Raw genomic sequence first — 19,739 nt, forward strand, 5'->3', positions numbered from 1 at the left:
ATAGCTGCCGGGGTCCATATCTGGACTTCTGAACATCTCCAAGGGTAGAGACTCCACAAGCTCTCTGGGCAACCTGCTTCAGTGCTCAATGCCTCTCACCATAAAATATCTTTTTCTTATGTTTACATGGCACTTCTTGCATTTCAGTTTGTGTTCTGTTCACCTTTTAGTCCAGTAGGTAATATTTCCTCTCCATTCCAAGAATGGAGTGTTGCATGAGCACATTTGCAAAGGGACCAGTATTGAAGGCCCGATCACCCAACAGAACACGATGCTCATCCTGCTGCTACATATAATCATTCACTTGTCATGTAAGGTACATGAAATTTTGTTAAAGAAAACAGTATCAAAGATTTCTCATTTCTTTTGGCCTCAACACCTAACAAATTGCCTCCTCCATTACCCCATTTTGGAACGCAAATGCAATAGGGACACTTAGCTGGAATACAGTCTGACAGGACATGGCTGCATGTTTGCAAGCAGGACAGACTGCAACATGGAACTCAGCAGTGCCAAATAACATGGTGAACATAAATATCACTTGCCATAGTAATGATACAAGAAATGAAATGCATATTTCATTTGCGAGTTGAGGCTTAGAAGTTAATCACAGAGACATATTTGTTTTTATTATTACTATTTAAAAACCCTTCCTGAACCTTCAGTAAGGAAGATAGTACATATTTCTTTTTTTATGAAGAAACTATTACAGTCAAGAGGAAATCTTACCCTGGGTTTTGTACTCAGTATTTGACAACATATGTAAAATCACAACTGGATAGACTAAAACTCCTTATTTAGTGATTACATATCTAAGAGATTTCCTTTATATATTGGCTCAGTTAACATTCAGCAAACACTGTGCTCATGGTACTCACACCTATGTGCTACTTTCTGACAAAAGAATATTAATAAGTAGTTATTCTATTGGAATGTTAGATAGGTGTACCTACTCCAAGGACTCTTTTGTAAGATACGGTCAGGCACAAATTTTTATGAGACGCAGCTGTTTTTCACAAATCAAGCTCTCAACTTTGTGCCTAAAATGTGCAGTTTAAAGATTAGGTTTTAGATCCTCCTCCCTTGATACATTTAAATCCTTTCAGCACCACAGGTAGTGTATATCACTTCCTTATCCTAAAATTGCTCACTCATTGTTTATGTCTTTGTAATGCTGAAAGCAGAAAATAGACTGAAGGACTCATAGATAAATTTATTTAATCTCCAGAGCTACGATCAGTTAAAACAAAAACCCTAACATATTTTTTACCTAAAGAGCTGTAATTTATGTTACTGATAACTAGTACATTATGTTATAGAACAGGAGTGATTTTCAGGAAGGACTATATTTATACATGAAACAGAGAAGTGTAACCATTTTAACTGCTTTTTGGACCTCAAATCAGTTTATGGAGTTCACAGAAATGTATCACATGGTACAGAAGAAGACAGAGCCCCACAAAATCAAGAGCCATGGAAATTATCTCTTTTGCTTTGTTTTTTAGGCCAATTAGATTTGACATAAAAGGTATTATATTAATATGATTCATTGAAATAGCCAGTCCCCTAAATGTATGCTCCCTAGGGTCGACCATATACACATCACAGGACAAAGCAACCTCCCAGTCCTGCCCGCTAAGAAAAAGTGAAGTCCTAGCAAGCATCTTTGTGAAACAACAGCTTCAAACACTCATAGCATAAATGAAAAGGGAAACAGACCTTACTTCTTCCACTGCCTCCACTCTCCTCTTTCTCTTGTCAGTTACATATGTTTGTTTCCTACCAAGACATGAATTATGTAATTAGAAAAAATTCCATTTGGATACGTAAATTCTAAACATGAAATTAATACTGCAGCATGTCAGGGTAATGTCTTATCTCCCTAGGAAACATGTATACATACACAAACATAAATAGAGAAAGAGTTTAAAGTAGTAGTAGTAGTAACTATAATAATAATAATAAATCCCAAACCATTTAGAAAGAATAATGTGAAATTCTGGTTAAGATTAAATTAATGGGAATTTAGTCACTGACTTTGTTGGAGTTGTTTGTGGGGTTTCTACATTCAGTCTTGCTGAACACAGATGAAAATTAAACACTTCAGTTGTTAAATCCTTGAAATCCAGTATTTTCCCATGAGGGAATGCATGGCCAAACTGGATATCAGGACCAGTTTATAGTATCTGTGCTCTCATTTTATGGAGAGTCTTCCAGATCCAGAAAAAAATAATTTTATTTAAGATGTTTTCATATGATCATTTTGTTTAGGGAGGGAAGATGAGACTCCTTCTCTTCAAAGAAGTATAATTTTCTTAAACCTGCATTTATCACCTGCTGTTCCTACTAAACCAGTGTTCAGTATTGCACAAGCACAATAAAGGAGACATTGAGCAATCTGAATTAACGTAACTTTTTTGTGTGTGTGTTTTCTCAAAACATGAAAAAACTAGTGGGATTGAAAAGTTCTTTGTTACTCAATTATCCACACTTGTTCCTCAGACCTGCTCAAGTGTGTGTTTTCTTGGTAAGTGCATAGGAGTTTGCCTTTGGCTTCTATGCAAAACTGCCCAGCTCCAGTGTAGTCCTAGAACTGTATAGATGGCATAGAAGGCAGACAAGCAGAGCAATACAAATACACTGGGTATTAAGTTCTTTACTTAGTTTTTAGGTCATTACAAATCAATTTGGTTTAGTTTCTCTATGTGTTACTGGACACCACCCAGCTGTATGCAACACACAGTTTAAATAAACAGAAATATAAATTCAGTGTTTTCCTTTTGAAAATTGCACAGTAATTTCTCCTAGTAAATTAACTTGGTCTAAGTGGAAAGAGAATAAGTATTTTGAGGTAAATACTCTGCATGTAATTACATTTCAGCGCTTGAAAATTCAGCAAGTGGCTGATTTTTACCCAAAGATCATTCGCCAGAGGTGTTGGATAGACAGACAGACTTCCATTTATCTGTACACCAGTAACTATTCATACAACAAGCAACACAGAAAGCTTCCTTACCCTGCACTACCAATGGGTAAGGTGTCCAGGAGTAAGCTGGACTTCAGTTTCCAGCCTCGTTGAACTTTTTAGCCTTTCTGAGGAGACATCACTAAGCCACATTGGTACAGAGCACTGCCTGTGGATGTGTCAAAAGAGCACTTACACAGAATCACTAGACGGGTCTTCTCATAGACAAATTATATTCTTATGCATTGCATCCTTAGCATTAACTTTAGGACAATTTTTCTTTTCTTCCTCATTGACCTCAGACATCCAGATCAGAAGTGAAGTAGTTATAGTTCTCACAGAGGATTTAACCTAGGAAGAGAATAGAGTTTGTGATCCTTAAGCCTTTGAGGAAGGGAAAGATGTTCCAGTAAGCAAGGCAGAGAAAGACAAATGCCTCCTGGTTTTTTGCTATGTGAGGAACTGCAAAGCACTGGCCTCGTGTCCAACTACATGCCAGCTCTGAAGTATCCAAAGGCGCCACTGATCTAAGCAAAATGAAACAAGCCTCTTCATCTACCCCCATTTCTTCTTTGCAAGTATTTCTCTACAAAACTAAGCTCATCGTGTGGACTCATTGCATCCTCAGGAAGACCTGCTGTCTGTGGAGTTCCTAAAATTAGACCCTGTCTTATCTTTTCAGTAACAATGAGAAGAGTTGTCACCTAAAGCTCCAGCTTTTCCCTCTGCATGTGCTTTCCCCAGCTATGCCCTGGAGTCAGGCTTTTTTTCTCTCTTCAGCAGTGCCTAGGTACCAAACCTCCAGCCTACATGCAAGGAGCAGCTCCTAAGCATTTGGTATAAAATGAGTCATAGAAAATCCCGCCTTTTCAGAATATGCTTCATTCCAGTCAATTCAAAAGTGGAAGAGGAGTGCCACAGCTTCAGCTTTCTGCCGTCGTGATAGTGAAACTCATTTACACTACCAATAATCTGAACGGACTGAAGGAATGAATCTCATTGAAATGCAATGAAGGCTGTTAAATGTGCGAAATCTATGGTAACAGCAGGGCTTAGTGCAGTTAAGTCTGTTTTAAAGGTGAAGTAAACTTTACAAGAGAGAAGGCTGGTTTAAGCCTGAACACGTTGCCCACCAAGGAACGTGGAACGGTTAGCTCGCAGTGGTAGCTCCCGGCCCCGAGCTGGCTGCGCGCAGCCACCGAGTGTCCCCAAGCCTTGTCCCAGCGCAGCCGGCACTGCTCGCTGGGCCGGCCTCGCGCCCCAGCCGCTGCCGCAGCGCCGGGACCGCGCCCGCACCCGCGGGGCCGCCGGGCGGGAGGGGCCGGGACCGCCGAGCCCGCCTTGCCGAGGGGCGGCGGGGGCCGCTCCCGGGTGGCTCCGCCGGCCGCCGCCGCGCCGGCTTCCCTCGGCTTTTCGCAGCACCTCCCTCGCCTGCCTCCGCCCCCCGTCCAGTGGCTGTCCCAGCTGCCGGGGCCGCCGGCGCGCCTGCAGTGCCCAGTGCTGAGCGAGCGGCGCGGCGTGGCGGGGACGGGACAGCGCGGACGGGACGGGCGGACGGGACAGCGCGGACGGGACGGGCGGCCGCCCGGCTTCAGGTGAGCGGCTGCGGGCTCGCGGGAGCAGAGGGGCCGGGGGCGGCGGGCTCCCGAGGGCGGGAGGGACGGGCAGCGCGGCGGCTGCGGGAATGGGAGTCGTCCTGAGCCGGGTGGAGGTGAGCGACTCTGCCGGGCCGGGCGGCAGAGGTGCGCGGCTCCCTTGGGATGGAACTTTCCCGCCGACTCTCCCGGAGGGGACGAGCAAGGTTAAGGTGGGGAGGTCCCGCAGGGGCGGCGGTGGTGGGCGGAGGAGCGCGGGTCCGGGTGCTCCGACCTCCGCCGGGCGAGTCCCGCGGCTCCCGCTTAGTCACGGATCCTCCCCTGGAGTGGCGCTGCGGGTCTCGCCCGGCCGGGGGCAGCGCGGCCCGGGGGGCTGAGGGGGAGTCCCGCGGGCGGGCCGGGCCCGCTGGGACTCGCGCCGGGCCGGTGCGGGGCGAGGCCGCCGTGAGGGGCCGCGGGCAGCGCGGCCGGGCTTCGTCCCGAGCGGCGCCGCGCCGCTCGGCAGGTACGGCTCCCGGTGCGGCTGGTGGAAAGCTCTCCTTCAGCCCTCCAGTGTTAGCTTAAGTGCTTAATCAGTCAGCGGCGAGAAACATTTAGTAACGGGTTTAAATTGGCTGAAAAGTGACTGATTTTTGTAGAGGCGTTGGTGGGGTTTGAATGCGGTTTAGACGAAGAGAAAACCGATGGGACAGTATTGCTAGACCGGGTCGGGGTTTGCTCTCAAACCCGTTTTCTGTGGGAACAGGTGCAGAGAATATATTCAGCTTAATAGTTTTCCCTACTTCTTTTGCATACATTCTGCCAGGAAACCTGTATCGCTGAAAGTGATGTCTTCAGAGTCACCTTTTGTGTACAATAATTATTTCGAGTGGGAGGGTTGTCTGTTGTTTTTTTTTTTTTTTTTTTTTTTTTCATGTTCACTGGCTAAGTGTACTGGAAGCATCCTTTCTTGACTGAATTTATTTTTGCTTTGGAAATATATAGGTTTCATCATTCATGGATAATATTTGTAACAGTACTGAACTCTGTTGCTTTACTGTATTATTTTCTTATATTGATTTATGTGGAAACAGGGTATAAATGTTTGTGAACTACTTCAAGATGTGTTTATCCAGCAAATTAAATGTGTGATTGTACAAGCCTAGGCTGGTTTGGACTTCCATGAAATCACAGAATTGGTAAGGTTGGGAGGAACCACAGTGGATCTGCGCCAACTCCCTGCTCAAATCAGTTTGAGTAATAGAGAAGGTGTGTTGGAATGGGCTTCAGCATGAGCCAAAATAGAGTTTACAACCTCCAGATCTAAGAGATATCAATCCCAAAGCAAATTAGTTGTGTCTTGAGTTCTGTCACTTGTACTGAAAAAGTAAATCTGGTATTATGTGTGTCTACTCAGAACATGTTCCTCCCTGTTGCTTGCATAGGCTGACAGAGTACATCGTCACTAGAAGAGAACTGCACAAGCTGATATTCCTGTTCTTAAGTTTTTGACCATAAGGGTATTCCAAAGTGGAAAGCAGACTTCTGTAAATGTTTCCATGGGGGAAACAAGCAAAATTTGTTCCTCTGCTAGGTGACCAGTAGTGTGTTTATTGAATTAAACTAAAGAATGAAAAACATGTCTTTGCTTAGGAGGATCTCCAAGTACTTGTCTTCACTGAGGAAGCACACTTAAAATTTAATGATGAATACAAATTTTTGAAGTGGAATGCTGTGAAAGAAGATGCAGGAAAGAAATTGCACATAAACAAAATTTGCTCAGATACAAATTGGGGCCACAAAATTTTCAACTTACACTGTAAGATAATGTTATGTCATTTCTACCATGGTACCAAGTGAAACAGTGTTATTGGTATCTTTATTAATATTACTTTACTGTCTTAAGGTAATTCTGTAGATCAAATGGAGTTTGTTAGCACATTCTTTTTTCTTCAGTGCCTTCCAAATTGAATGTTAAACTTCTGTTTCTTATACATCAACAGAAACTGGTTCAGATTAGGGCCAGTTGGAGAGAGATGAAGGACTAGATTCCCATTCTCAAGTTAATTACTCCATTTACAGTTTTTGTGCTGTGAGTGCTCTTAGTCAGGTCTTCCGCTAATAACTGTAGAGGGCTGGCAGATTCAGAAAGTTTGAGAGTTCATGGGAGAATACCTCTTGTTAAATTTGAACAATTTTTAGTTCTTAATATGTAACATGATCACTGGCCTTGGCAAATGCAGTTTAGCTTTAAAACTTTAAAGCTTTAAAACACTTGGGTTTTATGTTTTCAGTGGAATATTAGATTAGATTATTTGAAGGCCAAAGTAAGGTTAGTTCATGCAAGTTATCTCATAGACTCCAATGTAAAAATTAGCATGAATAAGTAATGTTATTTGCCTTGAAATGTTAGCTTTATGATAAATGGTAAGTCTACTAGTGGTTTTGTATATCTAGGTTCAGTTAAAAGATTTGCTCTTTTCCAGATGCAAGGATTTAGAGAATACTAATTTGTTGGTAGGTGCTACTCAGTTTGTGAATATGAATGGAGTTGATAGTTTTGTTTGTTAGACAGATGTTCATGATTATGAGGGTCTTACTCTTTACAGTCATAAATTCCTGGTGGAGTTACAGTTTGGAAAAGCTCTATAATTGCTCTATGAAAAAGACAGGCTTGTATAACTATATGGTATTAATAGGATTCAATTGCTTGGGAGCCTTGCATTCCTTTTGTGACAAAATACCTTTGAAATTTATTGTTGTTCAGGATGGACAAAGGGTCTTTTGTAGGTGACATTAAATCGAAGACAAAAAAATCCATCTCAAACTCTTCCCTGCACGAGTCACATGGATTTGTCTTCAGCTGTGAGTTGAATATTTTGTATGCCACAGGTATTCAACCTGTGAGTGCTACCTACATCAGATCCAGGACAGTTTTAGTGCAGGTGTCGTGCAGTGGAACTGATACAAGATTTTAGAAGTGTGTCAAGCAGTTCAAGTCCCTGACTCAGCATTTCTGACTTTCTTTTATTGATGTATGTTTCTGTAACACAGAAATATAAATACTGTTTGGCCCAACAGCTGCTTTTCAGCTAGTGCCATATAAAAATGTGATTTTGTTGTTCTGCTCTAGGTCCTCTTCTGCTGGCTTAAATATGGTGTTCTTAACAGCTCAGAGAAAAAGTATAGTTAGTAACATCATGAGCTTATTTTTGTTTATTTTAAAAGAAAACTGTAGAATGTCAGTTATAATAAATTAGACAGTAGATAGAAAATAAATAATTTATTAAGTTCCTCAATCTACTTAAAATACTTTTTCAACCTGTAGAATTTATAGAAAATTACTAGAATTTATCACAGTATTTCTGTTTAGTGAAATTTGCATAAGTACCTCAAGTGATGTCTTAGTTACCAAAAAAGAACAACCCCTCACAAATTAAGTACTGTTTTCTCATTTATGGTGTTCCTTAAAGGAATCATTGAGGAGTTAAAGTCTAAGAGATCCATCAGAAGGTTTGCCAGAAGTTGTCATGTTTGACAAGATGTGATACTTCTAGAAATGGTAGCATTTCAAAGACAAAGAGTAGTGTGATTATGATAATTGTGGAAATGTTAGTGTGCACGCATAACAAAACTTACCTTTTACTGATACTTTTAGTGGTCAAAATATTCTCTTTGTAAGTCCCTTTCTTTAGAGAAAAAAGGACTGTGCCTCTCTGCTTGTATTTATTAGACATTTGGGCATGCCTGATTGTGAATGCTGCTAAATTCCCTGTTTAAGTTGTAAAGTTTCCAATCACACTTTGAATACCTTTGTTTCTTTTGCCCCAAATTAATTATGGACGTAAGCTGAGTGAATGGGTTTCTGAGGGGCTTCATGTTTTGAAGTGACTTTGTTCCTCCATTATTTATTCATAGCATAGTGCATGTGTTCATATAAGTTGGATTCACCCTCATTTATGTTTCAGCAAGTCAGCAATGTGGTGATTGTGGTTTATTTCTGAGAAGGTGAATGACTTTTTTATGGAGATTATGATGGTAGAAAAAGCCATGTGGAGTGTAGTTGTACAAAGTAAATTTTTTGAGCTGATACATTTGTGGGGGTGCACACAGGACTAGTTCAGATTTAAATAAACTTTTCTGGAGCTACTTTCAAGTCATCTACTTACCTATGTGATGACTTTCAAGTGTTTATGAATGTTTGCTGTTGACTAACTTGTTTCAGTTGTAGTAGTCTAACATGGGCAATGGTACCATCTCCTGTTCCTCTGCAGACACTTACATTGAACCTTGAGGAGGAGAAGTGCTAAAGGAGGGCCAGAATGCTGTTCTGGCATAACCCTGTTTCCTAGAATGTCTTAATAGAGGTTCCCTAAATATTTACCCCATGTAGAGACTGAAGTGCCAACATGACTGTATTTCCTTAGGCTGTGTAGGGTAGTGGTGCCTTATTCTAGATCAGACTTTTAGTGAGACTTTGGAAGATGCTTGCTTCAGTGCAGCCATCCTTCCAAACTGATGAGTTTTATCTCTGTGGTATAAATTATTAGTTTTGGTCATTGGGCTGTTGACTGAAAGAGTCTGAGAGACTGCTATAAACCACCCCCACCCCCCCTCTTTCAACCAAAAACCTCCACCAAATACTCTGCTTCTTAGCTTCCAGAGAAATTTTAATGGCTCCAAGTGCAAGATCCAAGAGACCTGTTAAATCCATAAAGTGAAGCTTAGGATGAAATCACGGTATAATTTATTTTTAGGGTGTTGCTATTCAAGTCAAGAGAGCTTGGAAAAGAGAGTGGGGGAAAAAAGTGTAAACTGAGCAGAAACAACTATTTACTTTTCATTTTCCTTCACTTACAGTAAGATGACACATTCAGAACTTCCATACCCCAAAGTGTTAGTGAAAATGTAAACAACCTGTCCAAAATTGAAGTAATCAGATTTGCAGCAAATATAACTACTTTTATTGCATCTTTGCTTGTTGTGCTTCACAAGTACTTTGTAAACTCTTTTCAGAGGAAACCTGCTCAGGCATTGTCAGTGAAGGGCTTTTTAGTTTGCTGTAGAATTAATAGAGGGTGTGGGTAAAACTGTGCTGTTGAGGGAATACACCATGCAGACAAGGATTTCCTGGATAGTGTAAAAGTTTTATAAGAGCTAGAGAAAGGTCTCTTACTCATCTCCCAGGTGATTATTGGATATGAGGACCTGAAACATTTCCAGTCTGGGTAAGAAGGCGCAAAACTTGCCTGTAATTGTCCCCTGTCCTATTTTTGCACTATATAGAGCACAAGTTGCTGTACAAGAGAATTAAGTACCAAAAGTGCAGGTTATTTGGCCCTGAAGTCCATAATGGAGAGCCATCCAATAACATGTTCCACTCCCAAATCCTAAGTGATTAAGTTTGCTCTTTAACATGAAGGGAGCTCTCTAAGGGGAGATCTATGAGTTGAACTGAAGGCAGACCTTGGCTTGCACAGCTGGGCATTTATAAAATAAAATATATTAAAAAGGCATTCTAATGCCAGTGTCCTGCAAGAGTTGAAAGGCTAAATGAAAGAATGGATTTCTCAGAGTTCATCCTCCAGTTCTCTGAAGAACTCAGTCAACCAGCTATGAGTTTTGCAGATGACTGATGTCTGTGCTTAAGTGGCTTGTTGCGCTCTGTAAACCAACTTATTAAAAAGTAAAATATTTAATATCTTAGAAAACAGTAATGATGTATATCAGGAGGGACGTCCTTGAATTTGTACACATTACCATTACAGTCTTAGAAAAAGCTGGTGTTTTACATAAAGTGACTATACAGAATACAGTTTTTACAGACATGATTAACACTGGAGAAAATTAATGAAAACCAAATTTTTATCAGACAGTAGTAATCCTATTACTGTCTTCTGGAAAAACACATAAGAAACCCCCCATGGAACAACACTTTGAACTCAATGGTGCTACTTCTGCTGTTAAGTCAGTAAATTCTGTATGTGCCAAGATTTACTGTGACACAATAGTTTCCAACATAAGCGTCCTCCCTATTACATCTAAGCTGCTTCAGCCAAAATTTAAAAATAAAACGAAAACTTCACTGCATTTTGGTTCCAGTCTGGAAAATATAAGGAGTTGATGGAAGAAGTCTACAATCTTACATTTTGAAAGGAAAGACATCAAGAAGTTTTCATACCTGGGCAGTTTGATGTGTTTCTCTTCCTTGTTTTAGCCTGTTGTCACCTGGTATAGACTTGAATAAGGCAGAATATCACAGAAGAGCAGCCAGAAGCTTAGCATTCCTTATTATCCTCCTCCTAAGCAGTAGCTTCTATAAATTTGGGGAATATTTTTATTGAAATCCACAATCTTAGTAGGGGATGAGTACAGAAGATTGAATGATACCCAAAGAACATGGATTAAATAAGTGTGGCTTAAGCAAGGCAGTTTGATGTGCAGCAGTAGACAGCATGATTGGAAGTAAATGAATGATTTCTTTGGGCCATGGTTTCCATAACATGGTTCTGTAACCAGTTGTTCATGCATTGGCAGTGAAAACCTGCTCTGGCTAAAACTTAGCATAAAAGAACTAATAGTTTATTAAATGTCAAGGACCACCAGTAAATATGTGTTTTCAACAGGAATTGTGAAATTTGGATGTGAAATTTTTCCAAAAGTGATGTAACAAAATGCATTACAGAACACAACTGCTGTATTTATGTTTTGCACTTTCTTCGACTTTAATCCCATGAAAATATATCTGCTGTACTACAAGGCAAGCAGTTGCTGAAGGTAAGTGCTAAATGTCGTGATATATCCCCTATGGGTGTACACTTGGAAAGTTGTAAAGTAAAATAGCAGGGCATGAGCTAATTATTATTAATGATAGGAATACAGACTCCTTTTTTATACCATCTTCCTGTCTTTGTTTCCACTAACCTCTGTAATTTGCAGAGTGTGATATTAATGCAGAAATGTGTCATGTATTACAAAACAGACAAACAAAAACAAGTCAAATTTTTCAAAATATGTTTGTTCATTTGTTTTAAGAAAAGCACTCTCAATTATAGTTTGACTTTCAAATTAATAAGATGGTGTGAAATGTTGTAAGACCTGGGTACAAGGTTATCATTGGTCAAAATAAGACACTCTTCATGGAGAGCAAACAGAACATAACAGATTTATGCCTGAGCCTTTAATTCCTATTTTCTGAATTTTCATTTTTTCCACTGACCATAAAGAAATGTAACCACTTAGTTGTGACTGAGAAAGTGAAGCCAGCTGGTTACATCTTTACCTGAAGTCTGTGCACAGAATTCTTTCCCACACTTGGGTAGTTCAGTAACTGTTGTGCTTAATTAGATTTGCTTGATATACACGTGAAAATTTTTCATCCTGCTGCAAAAACTATGCATAATTATTCTGCATAATCCCTGAGTCACACTGTATTCATCTATTATGAAAAAGAATACAAATGTTCATTTGAACACATGAGCAAATTAATAACAAATGAAAAGAATCCCTTATGTCTAATTCTGTAATGTTCACAACTATATATCTGCAATTACATTACTGTTCAGGATCATTAAGAATAAAGATTTAGGATTCTAATACAGAAAAGGGCTTAAATAAGTTTAAGAAGAACATAATGACCAAATGTTCTGGGATGTATCATATGATCTTTATTTTAATAGATATGGTGAAACTGTACTTTATGTCTTGCTTTTTTTCTTTAAAAAACGTACCAAAGATAGCAGCATATTTTAATTTGGTAGTGTCTAAACAACATCATTGCAAAAATAAAGGAACACAAATGTTATTTTCCCAGCTCTTTTAATTCTATATTTTATATGAACATTGGAACAAGTCTTGAACTAGTGTAACCGTTCAAAGTCTTGCAAAAAGTCAGTTGAGCTGACCATGTTAGTATTTCACTTTATTTTCCACTTATCTGGATTTTATTGCTTTGCCTGGGATCATTAATTTTCCTTCATATCTTTGAATAGTTTTGGAGTTCTTGATGTGACTGTGTTCAGTCAGCAAGAAGCTCTGACTCTGTCCCTACTTGTCTTTGCTAGGCCCAACTCTGGAAGTGAGTACAACGTCAAAAAACCCCAGATGAGACAAAAACCTAAATGTACATAAAGTATTTATTACAGCCTTTTGTTTAAATACTGGAAAAATATTAGCAAAGCTCCCTCTGAAATGCCAGAGTTAGAAGAAAGTCCATTCAAACTCCTCAGGGCTGCAGAGTGCTCAGACAGGGCTGGAGTCATTACCAGGAATTTCTTGGCTCCTGTAATCAAATTTAGGCTTTTGTAATGCAGTTTTTATTTCTGGGGGTGGGACACTAACATCATTGTCTAATGGGCTCTGCCAAACAAAACAGAAGGCATGCTTGGTGGTTCAGGAGTAAACCTCTGTCCTAGTCAGCTCATTTCATGTCTGTCTGTTTGCAGGAGTGAGACTTAAGGAGAAAACAAAAAGCAGGGAATGTAGGCATGTTCTCAATGAGTATCATATGTGACACAAAGCAAGCAGCTTGCCTCATTACTTACCAGCATTAATGGCTACACTTGGTGGATGCCACTGAGTATTTTTGGGCTCCATCCCATCCACTTTTCAACTCTTGGTGTCTAGGTAGTAGAGAAAAGGGATGCTGGAGCTTGTGTTTGTTTTGTTGTCTAAATACATCCATAATATGGATGGATGGTTTAGTGTACAAAAGATTTCCCCATAAAATGGAAGAATAGATATGCAGCTTGGTTTTGCTTGGAAATGACCTAATTTGAGACTAGACTGGGAAGTGTAAATAAGCAAAGAAAGGAGACAGTTTTTGGATGAGCATCTCTTTTAACCCTAGGAAATTTCACTGTAAATGCACAGTCTTTGAAGTTGTCAGGTATATTTAAGTGCAATAATTTTCATTATCAGATTCTTAGGCTAATGAATTTAATTCTGCTACTTAGGTTGCTGATGGAACAACTTTATTAATACATGATTTTTAGGCATTCAGAGAAGCAAGTGGAGGACAGGTTTTAACATGTTTCCTGGGGATCTTTAGAATGCTAGACCACCATTGACATTTCTGTCCTTTTTTTGCTTGTTTTTGTTTGGTTTTGATCTGTTCCTGCTTAGGAATGGGTATATTAGGTATGACCATTGTTTTAGAATATGATTTATTTTGTCAGCTTTTTTTGATTTGTTAGAAGAATTTATTTTTTTAATTTGTTATTGCATGTTGCATAATTCTTGAAACTACTGACAACAATGTTACAGTGCTCTTTATTTTTTAAAAGCCTTTGCTCTATGCTTTCTATGTTATGTTGTTATATTGTTATAATTTATTTGCATGTATGTTTAATCAATTTTCAAAGTTTCAATTACTTAGCAACTTCACCAGTTCTTAGCTTATTCCTGTGGCACTTGTCTGGCAGAGTTCAGCCCATAGTAACCATTATAAATTAATAAATATTTACATTGTGTGAATCTCGCAAAAACATTACATTTTAGCCCCAACCTTAAAAAAAAACTAAAACTCCTGAAAGAATTCACCATTTAGCAATGCCTGAAAAGAAGGGAAGCTACTGCAGCCTGACAGAGCATGAGCAGAAGTACAGTGCAGTTTGTGAGCAGTGCGAGTGCTGACAATGAACTTGCGCATGCACCCAACTTGTGATGGCCAAGTTAAACTTCTGGTGTCAGGCAGAATGCTCTGATCTACCCTAAGGCTGATGCATGGAAGAGACTCAGTATGTAAAGTTTACTGCTTTGCATGTTTCAATAATCAGCTACAGAATCACTTGCCACTATGTATCTAAAATTTTTTATTTAAGAAAAAGCACCTTTTTCTTAAATAAGTTTCTTTCAGCATGCCAAATATTCAGATGCACCTTTTTTTTTAAAGATCTTAAAAAAAATCATAGAACAACATCGCTTATAATAGGAGGCATATTCTTTGTCCTACACATTTTCTTTTGTCCTGTTGCTCACATTAAACAGAAAGGTGGACAAACCAGGTTTTCATGATATTGTTCATGAACTTGCTGCCCACAGTCATTTGTGGCTGTTAAAGTGTCACATGAGAGAATGTGAGGGTAGTGGACTGAAGAGATGCTTTTTTGCATACTTAGTGAGATTATTAAAGCTTTTGGACAACCTTTCTAGGATTGCTCTGTCAGCTTTTGTTTGGGTTTTATGTTGTTGTGTGCGAATCTTTTGGAGGGGTTTGTTCGTTTGTTTTTCAAATGCTGAAAGTCTTATTTATGCAAGGAGTCATGGCCATGCTCTGATGTGTTTGTAGTCTTTGAAGAATTAGAGCTTGGATGGGTTTTCTTTGGTTTTGGGGTTTTTTTTTCCTTTCAGCAAACATCTCTTTCTCTCTTAGTGTCTTGGCAATATACAGAGTATCTGTGCATTTCTGTGCAATATATACCCAATAGTATAACAGGGTTGAGAAGATTTATGCTCATGTTGGAAACATATTTTGTCATAATGTCCATACACCTACATGTTTTCTAGTCATTGTGGTTTATTTATTTATCTGTTTCTTCTAGAATGGTTGCCTGGGGAAAACAGCACTGCTGTATTGGCAGAATACAGGAGATTTTCTTGAGATTCAAGATTGTTCAAGCAGCTCTTTTACTTCAGTTGTTCTTGGCTACAGCAAGCAAAGGTAAGAGAATTTTTTCCTGATTTGTCTAGTGTTGGTATTCTAAATAAATACCATTAGTCTTGATGAATAGGACTTTTGAATATATTCAACCAGGCAAGTTTTTGCCTCTTGAAATCAAGAGGAAAAACTGTCACTAACAAGAAATGAAACAGTTGGTGCTTAGCATTTTGGATGTTTTTTATGTTTTCATAAAAAATCATTGGTAGTAACTTTTTTTAGGCTATGGATGAGGAGAGAACCAAAACACAATTTGTAATAACAAGACAAATTAATGCTGGGTTTTTTTGAGCTGGAAGTGTTACTATTTTCAGAACATGTTGTTAAATCTTTTACACTGCTCTTACAAAAACACCACAAGATCCTTTGAGATTTGCTGTATTTAGGGCATGGGTAAGTGTAGAACATCTGTATTGATCTTGGTTGTGGACCTTAATATGGCTAAGGAAAAGGTAGTAAGGCCCAAAACATGTAACAGAAATGAAGTATTTGAACTTGGCAGTTTATGCTCTTTATCTAACAGTAAAAGAAAAATAAATTCATAAGGTTCTTGTGGATAACTGACGTGGTGATGCTTTTGTGTAAGGTTAAGTAGAATAAAGTGAGGTTAAATAATTTGTGTTTTTTCATAGCTGATCTATAAACTGATGGTTAATCTGTTACTGCTTTGGACCTTAGCTGATAAAGATAATAGTGCTTGTCATTCATAAAGGTTCCTTATATCAACAGTGGGTAGTGCATTTATCATGTTAATAATGTGCTTAGTGTATTAAAAAAAATGGAGTGTTTTTTGCTGTGTACCTAATGGATAGTTTCAGAACCTTCTTTCTGTGTCATGGCATGTTATTTTACTCTAGGTCAGAACTTGCAGTTCTGATTTAGTGCCTGATTTTTTCAATTGAAGTATGCCTGCTTAATGACGTTGTACAAACAATGAGGTTTCATGGTTTACAGAATAGACTAGCTTTGACTCTAATTCTCCAGATACATTAACTTTTACAAAATGTTTCTATTGAGACAGAATCGGAGATTCAGGTGATAAACCTGCCGCTAAGATGGAGAGGTATTAACCTCTTGTACTTTAAATTGTAAAAAGGACAGAGCTGCTCAGCAGATGGACAGATGTCATAGAAGAGCTTTTCCAGGGAAAATTTAACTCTATCTAAAGTTCTGAAGAAGCAAGCAAAGAGGGATTTCATTTTCACCTTTGTACCATTTACAACTGTCATTAATCATCAAGGAAAGCTAAACTGACACAAGAGTGTGTTTATGTTTCCCCCCTGTTTTATTGGAGTGTTTTGGTTTTAGGCTGTCAGCAATTAGTACTGTCAGCAGCATCTCTACTCAGCTCTCTTCTCATCTGAGGTGTCAAAGTATGTTTGTGTTCTCTGAAAAATATGAAGAGAGAGGAACTTCCTGTGTTCTTTTTGATGCTCAGGATGCTGCATAATGTGATATTGTTTGTCCCCAGCTAAAGAAATAGAGCTGTGAATGAAAAAGAGGGATGAAATTGATTTTGTGGAAACAGTTCTTAGCTTCAGATTTTAAAATATTCAACGGAATCAAGAGACCCACACATAGAAAGTTTAGAGTTTTAGACTTTTTATGAAACAGTGATGAGCTCCAGATGGAATACATGAGTATACAAGAGTCTTTTGACGTCATTTTAATGGACTGTAGTGAGCCAAATGTGTCACAGGTGGCAAACACTTGCAAGGAAGTTAATAACTATTGTTGCTAGTTAAAAGCCAGATTGTCCAGACATATAAACTTGTGACTGTTTTTATTTAAGAGAATACCTGACTGTATTAATGCTCAGCTGTATACTGATCCGGTGGTTATTAGTAATATAAGGAAAATTACACTGGTGCTTATGTACTGAGAGAATCTGCTCCTGTAGGTCTAATTCTTAATACCTACAGTTGGCTATCTCTTGTAAAGATACCAATTATCACAGTCTAAAAACGTTTAGAAAAAAGAAAGAGATGCAGTTTTGGTTTATGTTGTCATTCTCAGAAAATTAATTTTAAACATTTGGAAATATGTGCATATGTTTCAGGATTTCTTTTAGGGCTTAAGAGAACATGCTTATTAAATACATGCTTTTAGCTTAAGTGAGGGCAAAACCCCCAGGTTTTCCATCTCTTAGAGATAAATATAGTAAGAAGAAAAAATTTTCATTTCTGGAAAGGCTTATGTGCCCAAATACAGCAAAAGACATTGAATAGTCATCCCATGATTGCTACTGAATGGAGTTTCCTTCACTCCAAATTGTGAGGGTTTTTTGGTGGTGGGTTTTTTTTTGTTTGTTTGTTTGGTTTTTTTTTTAATTATTATCATTTTTTATATTTTCCTTACTCTGGATTTCTCTTACTCTGGAGCTGTTTGAAGCATTCTTTCCCTTATGCTCCCTTTTCTGTGCTGTGGTGATAAAGGTGTGTTCATGGCTACTTTTCTGAATTTATTGCATTGTGTGCATGCAAGGAGACTACAGGAATGCCTCTGTTAGAGCACAGGCAGTTCCAGCTCCTCAGTTCCATGGTCAAGGGTGGGTCACAGCCCACAACCACCGTTGCTAGAGAAAGTAAGTGATGATTAACAGATCTTCTAAAGGCTTTACTGTAATGTCATGTCCTGCTTACAATGCATCCACTCACATGTCAAGGAGACTTAGTCAAGATAATACTGATAATTAATTTCTAACGTAATGCTGTACTGCACTCACTTGGAACAACAAAGTGCATTTTCTGACTATGATTACAATTTCATTTCTGCAGATAAAGCATATTAAAATTTCCAGCCTTTCTTGCAACAATTCATATAGTATTGGTATCTATTCTCTGAATTTTGGCATTTCTTTTTGGCATTTTTTTTATGACTGTTTAGAGCAAAGTGTGCCAGCTTTCCAGAAGAGTAGACCTTTCTATGTAAACACTTTTCTTAGTTTGAATTAATTATTTAGGCCTTGCATATTGATCGACAGCAGTCTTTTTGGATTATATAAAGCAGACCAGAAGAATCATCAGCAGATTGATCTCATTTTGCATAATTTCTGTTGGCTGTCTGTTTTACAACTGTTTTAATCTACAAGTCTATGTCCACTCTGTCTCCCTTGACAACTTTGAAGTCACAATTCCCCTAAAGAATGTAATAGAATTTAGCGGCCCTTTAATCCACTATTGGCATATCAACACTGCTTTAATGCTTAACATGAAATCAAGCCTCTCTCAGAATTCATTCACTTCCAAAACCACGTCTGCTGATGATACTTCAAGTTTTGATTAGAATTTTTGCTCAGGAATGGAATTCCAGTCTGTCAATTTGGATAGTTACCAGTAACTTCACGTTTTGAAGCTGCTTCAGGAAACTTCCTTTACCAGTCAATTTCTACTTAATAATGAAAGTCTTGAGCAATATTTTTATTTGGAAAGACTGTGTCACCAGTATTGGCATGTAACTAGCTGGCTATTTCCTTTATAAAATTGGTTTCCTTATGACCTGTCCACGCTGTCAGATGGACATCTGTTTTAATTTTACTTAAAAAGGTAGGTATATTTGAGCCCCCCATTTTGAAAAATCTCATATTCTGTGACTTTCCCCTCCCATCCAGTCTTCCTCATCCAGCTTTTAAATAATTTTAAAAATTAGTTTTCCATGCTGAAATATTTTTAGCTGGGTATCCCAGATTTTGCTTTCAGACTCTGACAAGTGGCCAAACTGAATGAGTAAATTCATGCTTCAGGGTTAGGCAGGGGAGGTTTGCTGTTGGGTCAAGTATGTCTTTCTTCTCCTTTGCCATTTGGAACCAATCTAAGTATTAACTCACCATTCAGAATCCACTGTCTGCTAGTTAGGATTTTCACCTAATTTTAGCCTGTACCCAGAGAATTTTTGTTTGGTCTATGGCCTTGCATGGCACTTCTGTCACGTATGTTGAACTTGAGGAACGATTCCAGGTTGTGAAAAATGCCTGTAAGCTTCTGCTAGTTGAGAGTCACGGAGAGACTCTCAAATCTATAGGGTGCAACGAGAATAGGTATCAATGACTTTCCTTGAAACTGGATTGATATATTTTCTGTTTCAAACATTTCTGGTAGCTTGTGCCTATCAAGTTGCACTTGGAAGTTAGGAACTTTCTCCTTGTTTTCCCTTGTTGCTATTGAAAAATAAATTTGAGAGCCTGCAGGTCAAGAGACAGAAAAGTTGTTAGAATTGGCCTGATGAAAGCTGGTGCTCTGGTTGCCTGAGAACATTACAGAAGAACTGGCTGTGATCTTGACAGCTAACTAGAACTATGAACATAATCTACCCTGGAAAAAAACCCTGATCCAAGTTGCCTGGAAGTTTTTCTTCTTACAGAGGAGCTAATGGAAAAGGTTTTTTCGTATGTTGGATGATCTTTTTCTGCTTTCCAACCCTGACCAATCATGATTAATCCTATACATCTTCTGGAGTGTACATAAAACCTCTGCATGTATTGATAAATAATTACCTCCTTAAAGATATCAGTAGTGTGTTCTCTTGCACTGGCTGAACATCTAAC

The 19,739-nt window shown here is 38.7% G+C and overlaps 1 protein-coding gene across 9 annotated transcripts in view; it reads left to right on the forward strand.

Moving 5' to 3' along the window:
* Window positions 1-4,455: 4,455 nt before the first annotated feature.
* Window positions 4,456-19,739, forward strand: part of ADGRG2 (adhesion G protein-coupled receptor G2) — a 57,795-nt gene continuing 42,511 nt past the window's right edge. For 3 of the 9 annotated variants that reach the window (XR_010995880.1, XM_068179945.1, XM_068179946.1), the window contains exons 1-2: window positions 4,456-4,560; window positions 15,081-15,199. Coding sequence is in view for 8 of the 9 variants with exons in the window: in XM_068179945.1 (XP_068036046.1) it covers window positions 15,082-15,199 (118 nt within the window). In the remaining variant the exon portion in view is untranslated. Of the gene's footprint in view, window positions 4,561-4,649; window positions 4,677-6,184; window positions 6,321-15,078; window positions 15,200-19,739 lie in introns of those variants that run through there. The other 6 variants (XM_068179941.1, XM_068179944.1, XM_068179943.1 and 3 more) reach the window with 4 other exon arrangements.

Source organism: Anomalospiza imberbis, chromosome 2 (assembly GCF_031753505.1).
Source record: "Anomalospiza imberbis isolate Cuckoo-Finch-1a 21T00152 chromosome 2, ASM3175350v1, whole genome shotgun sequence".
NCBI lineage: Eukaryota > Metazoa > Chordata > Aves > Passeriformes > Viduidae > Anomalospiza > Anomalospiza imberbis.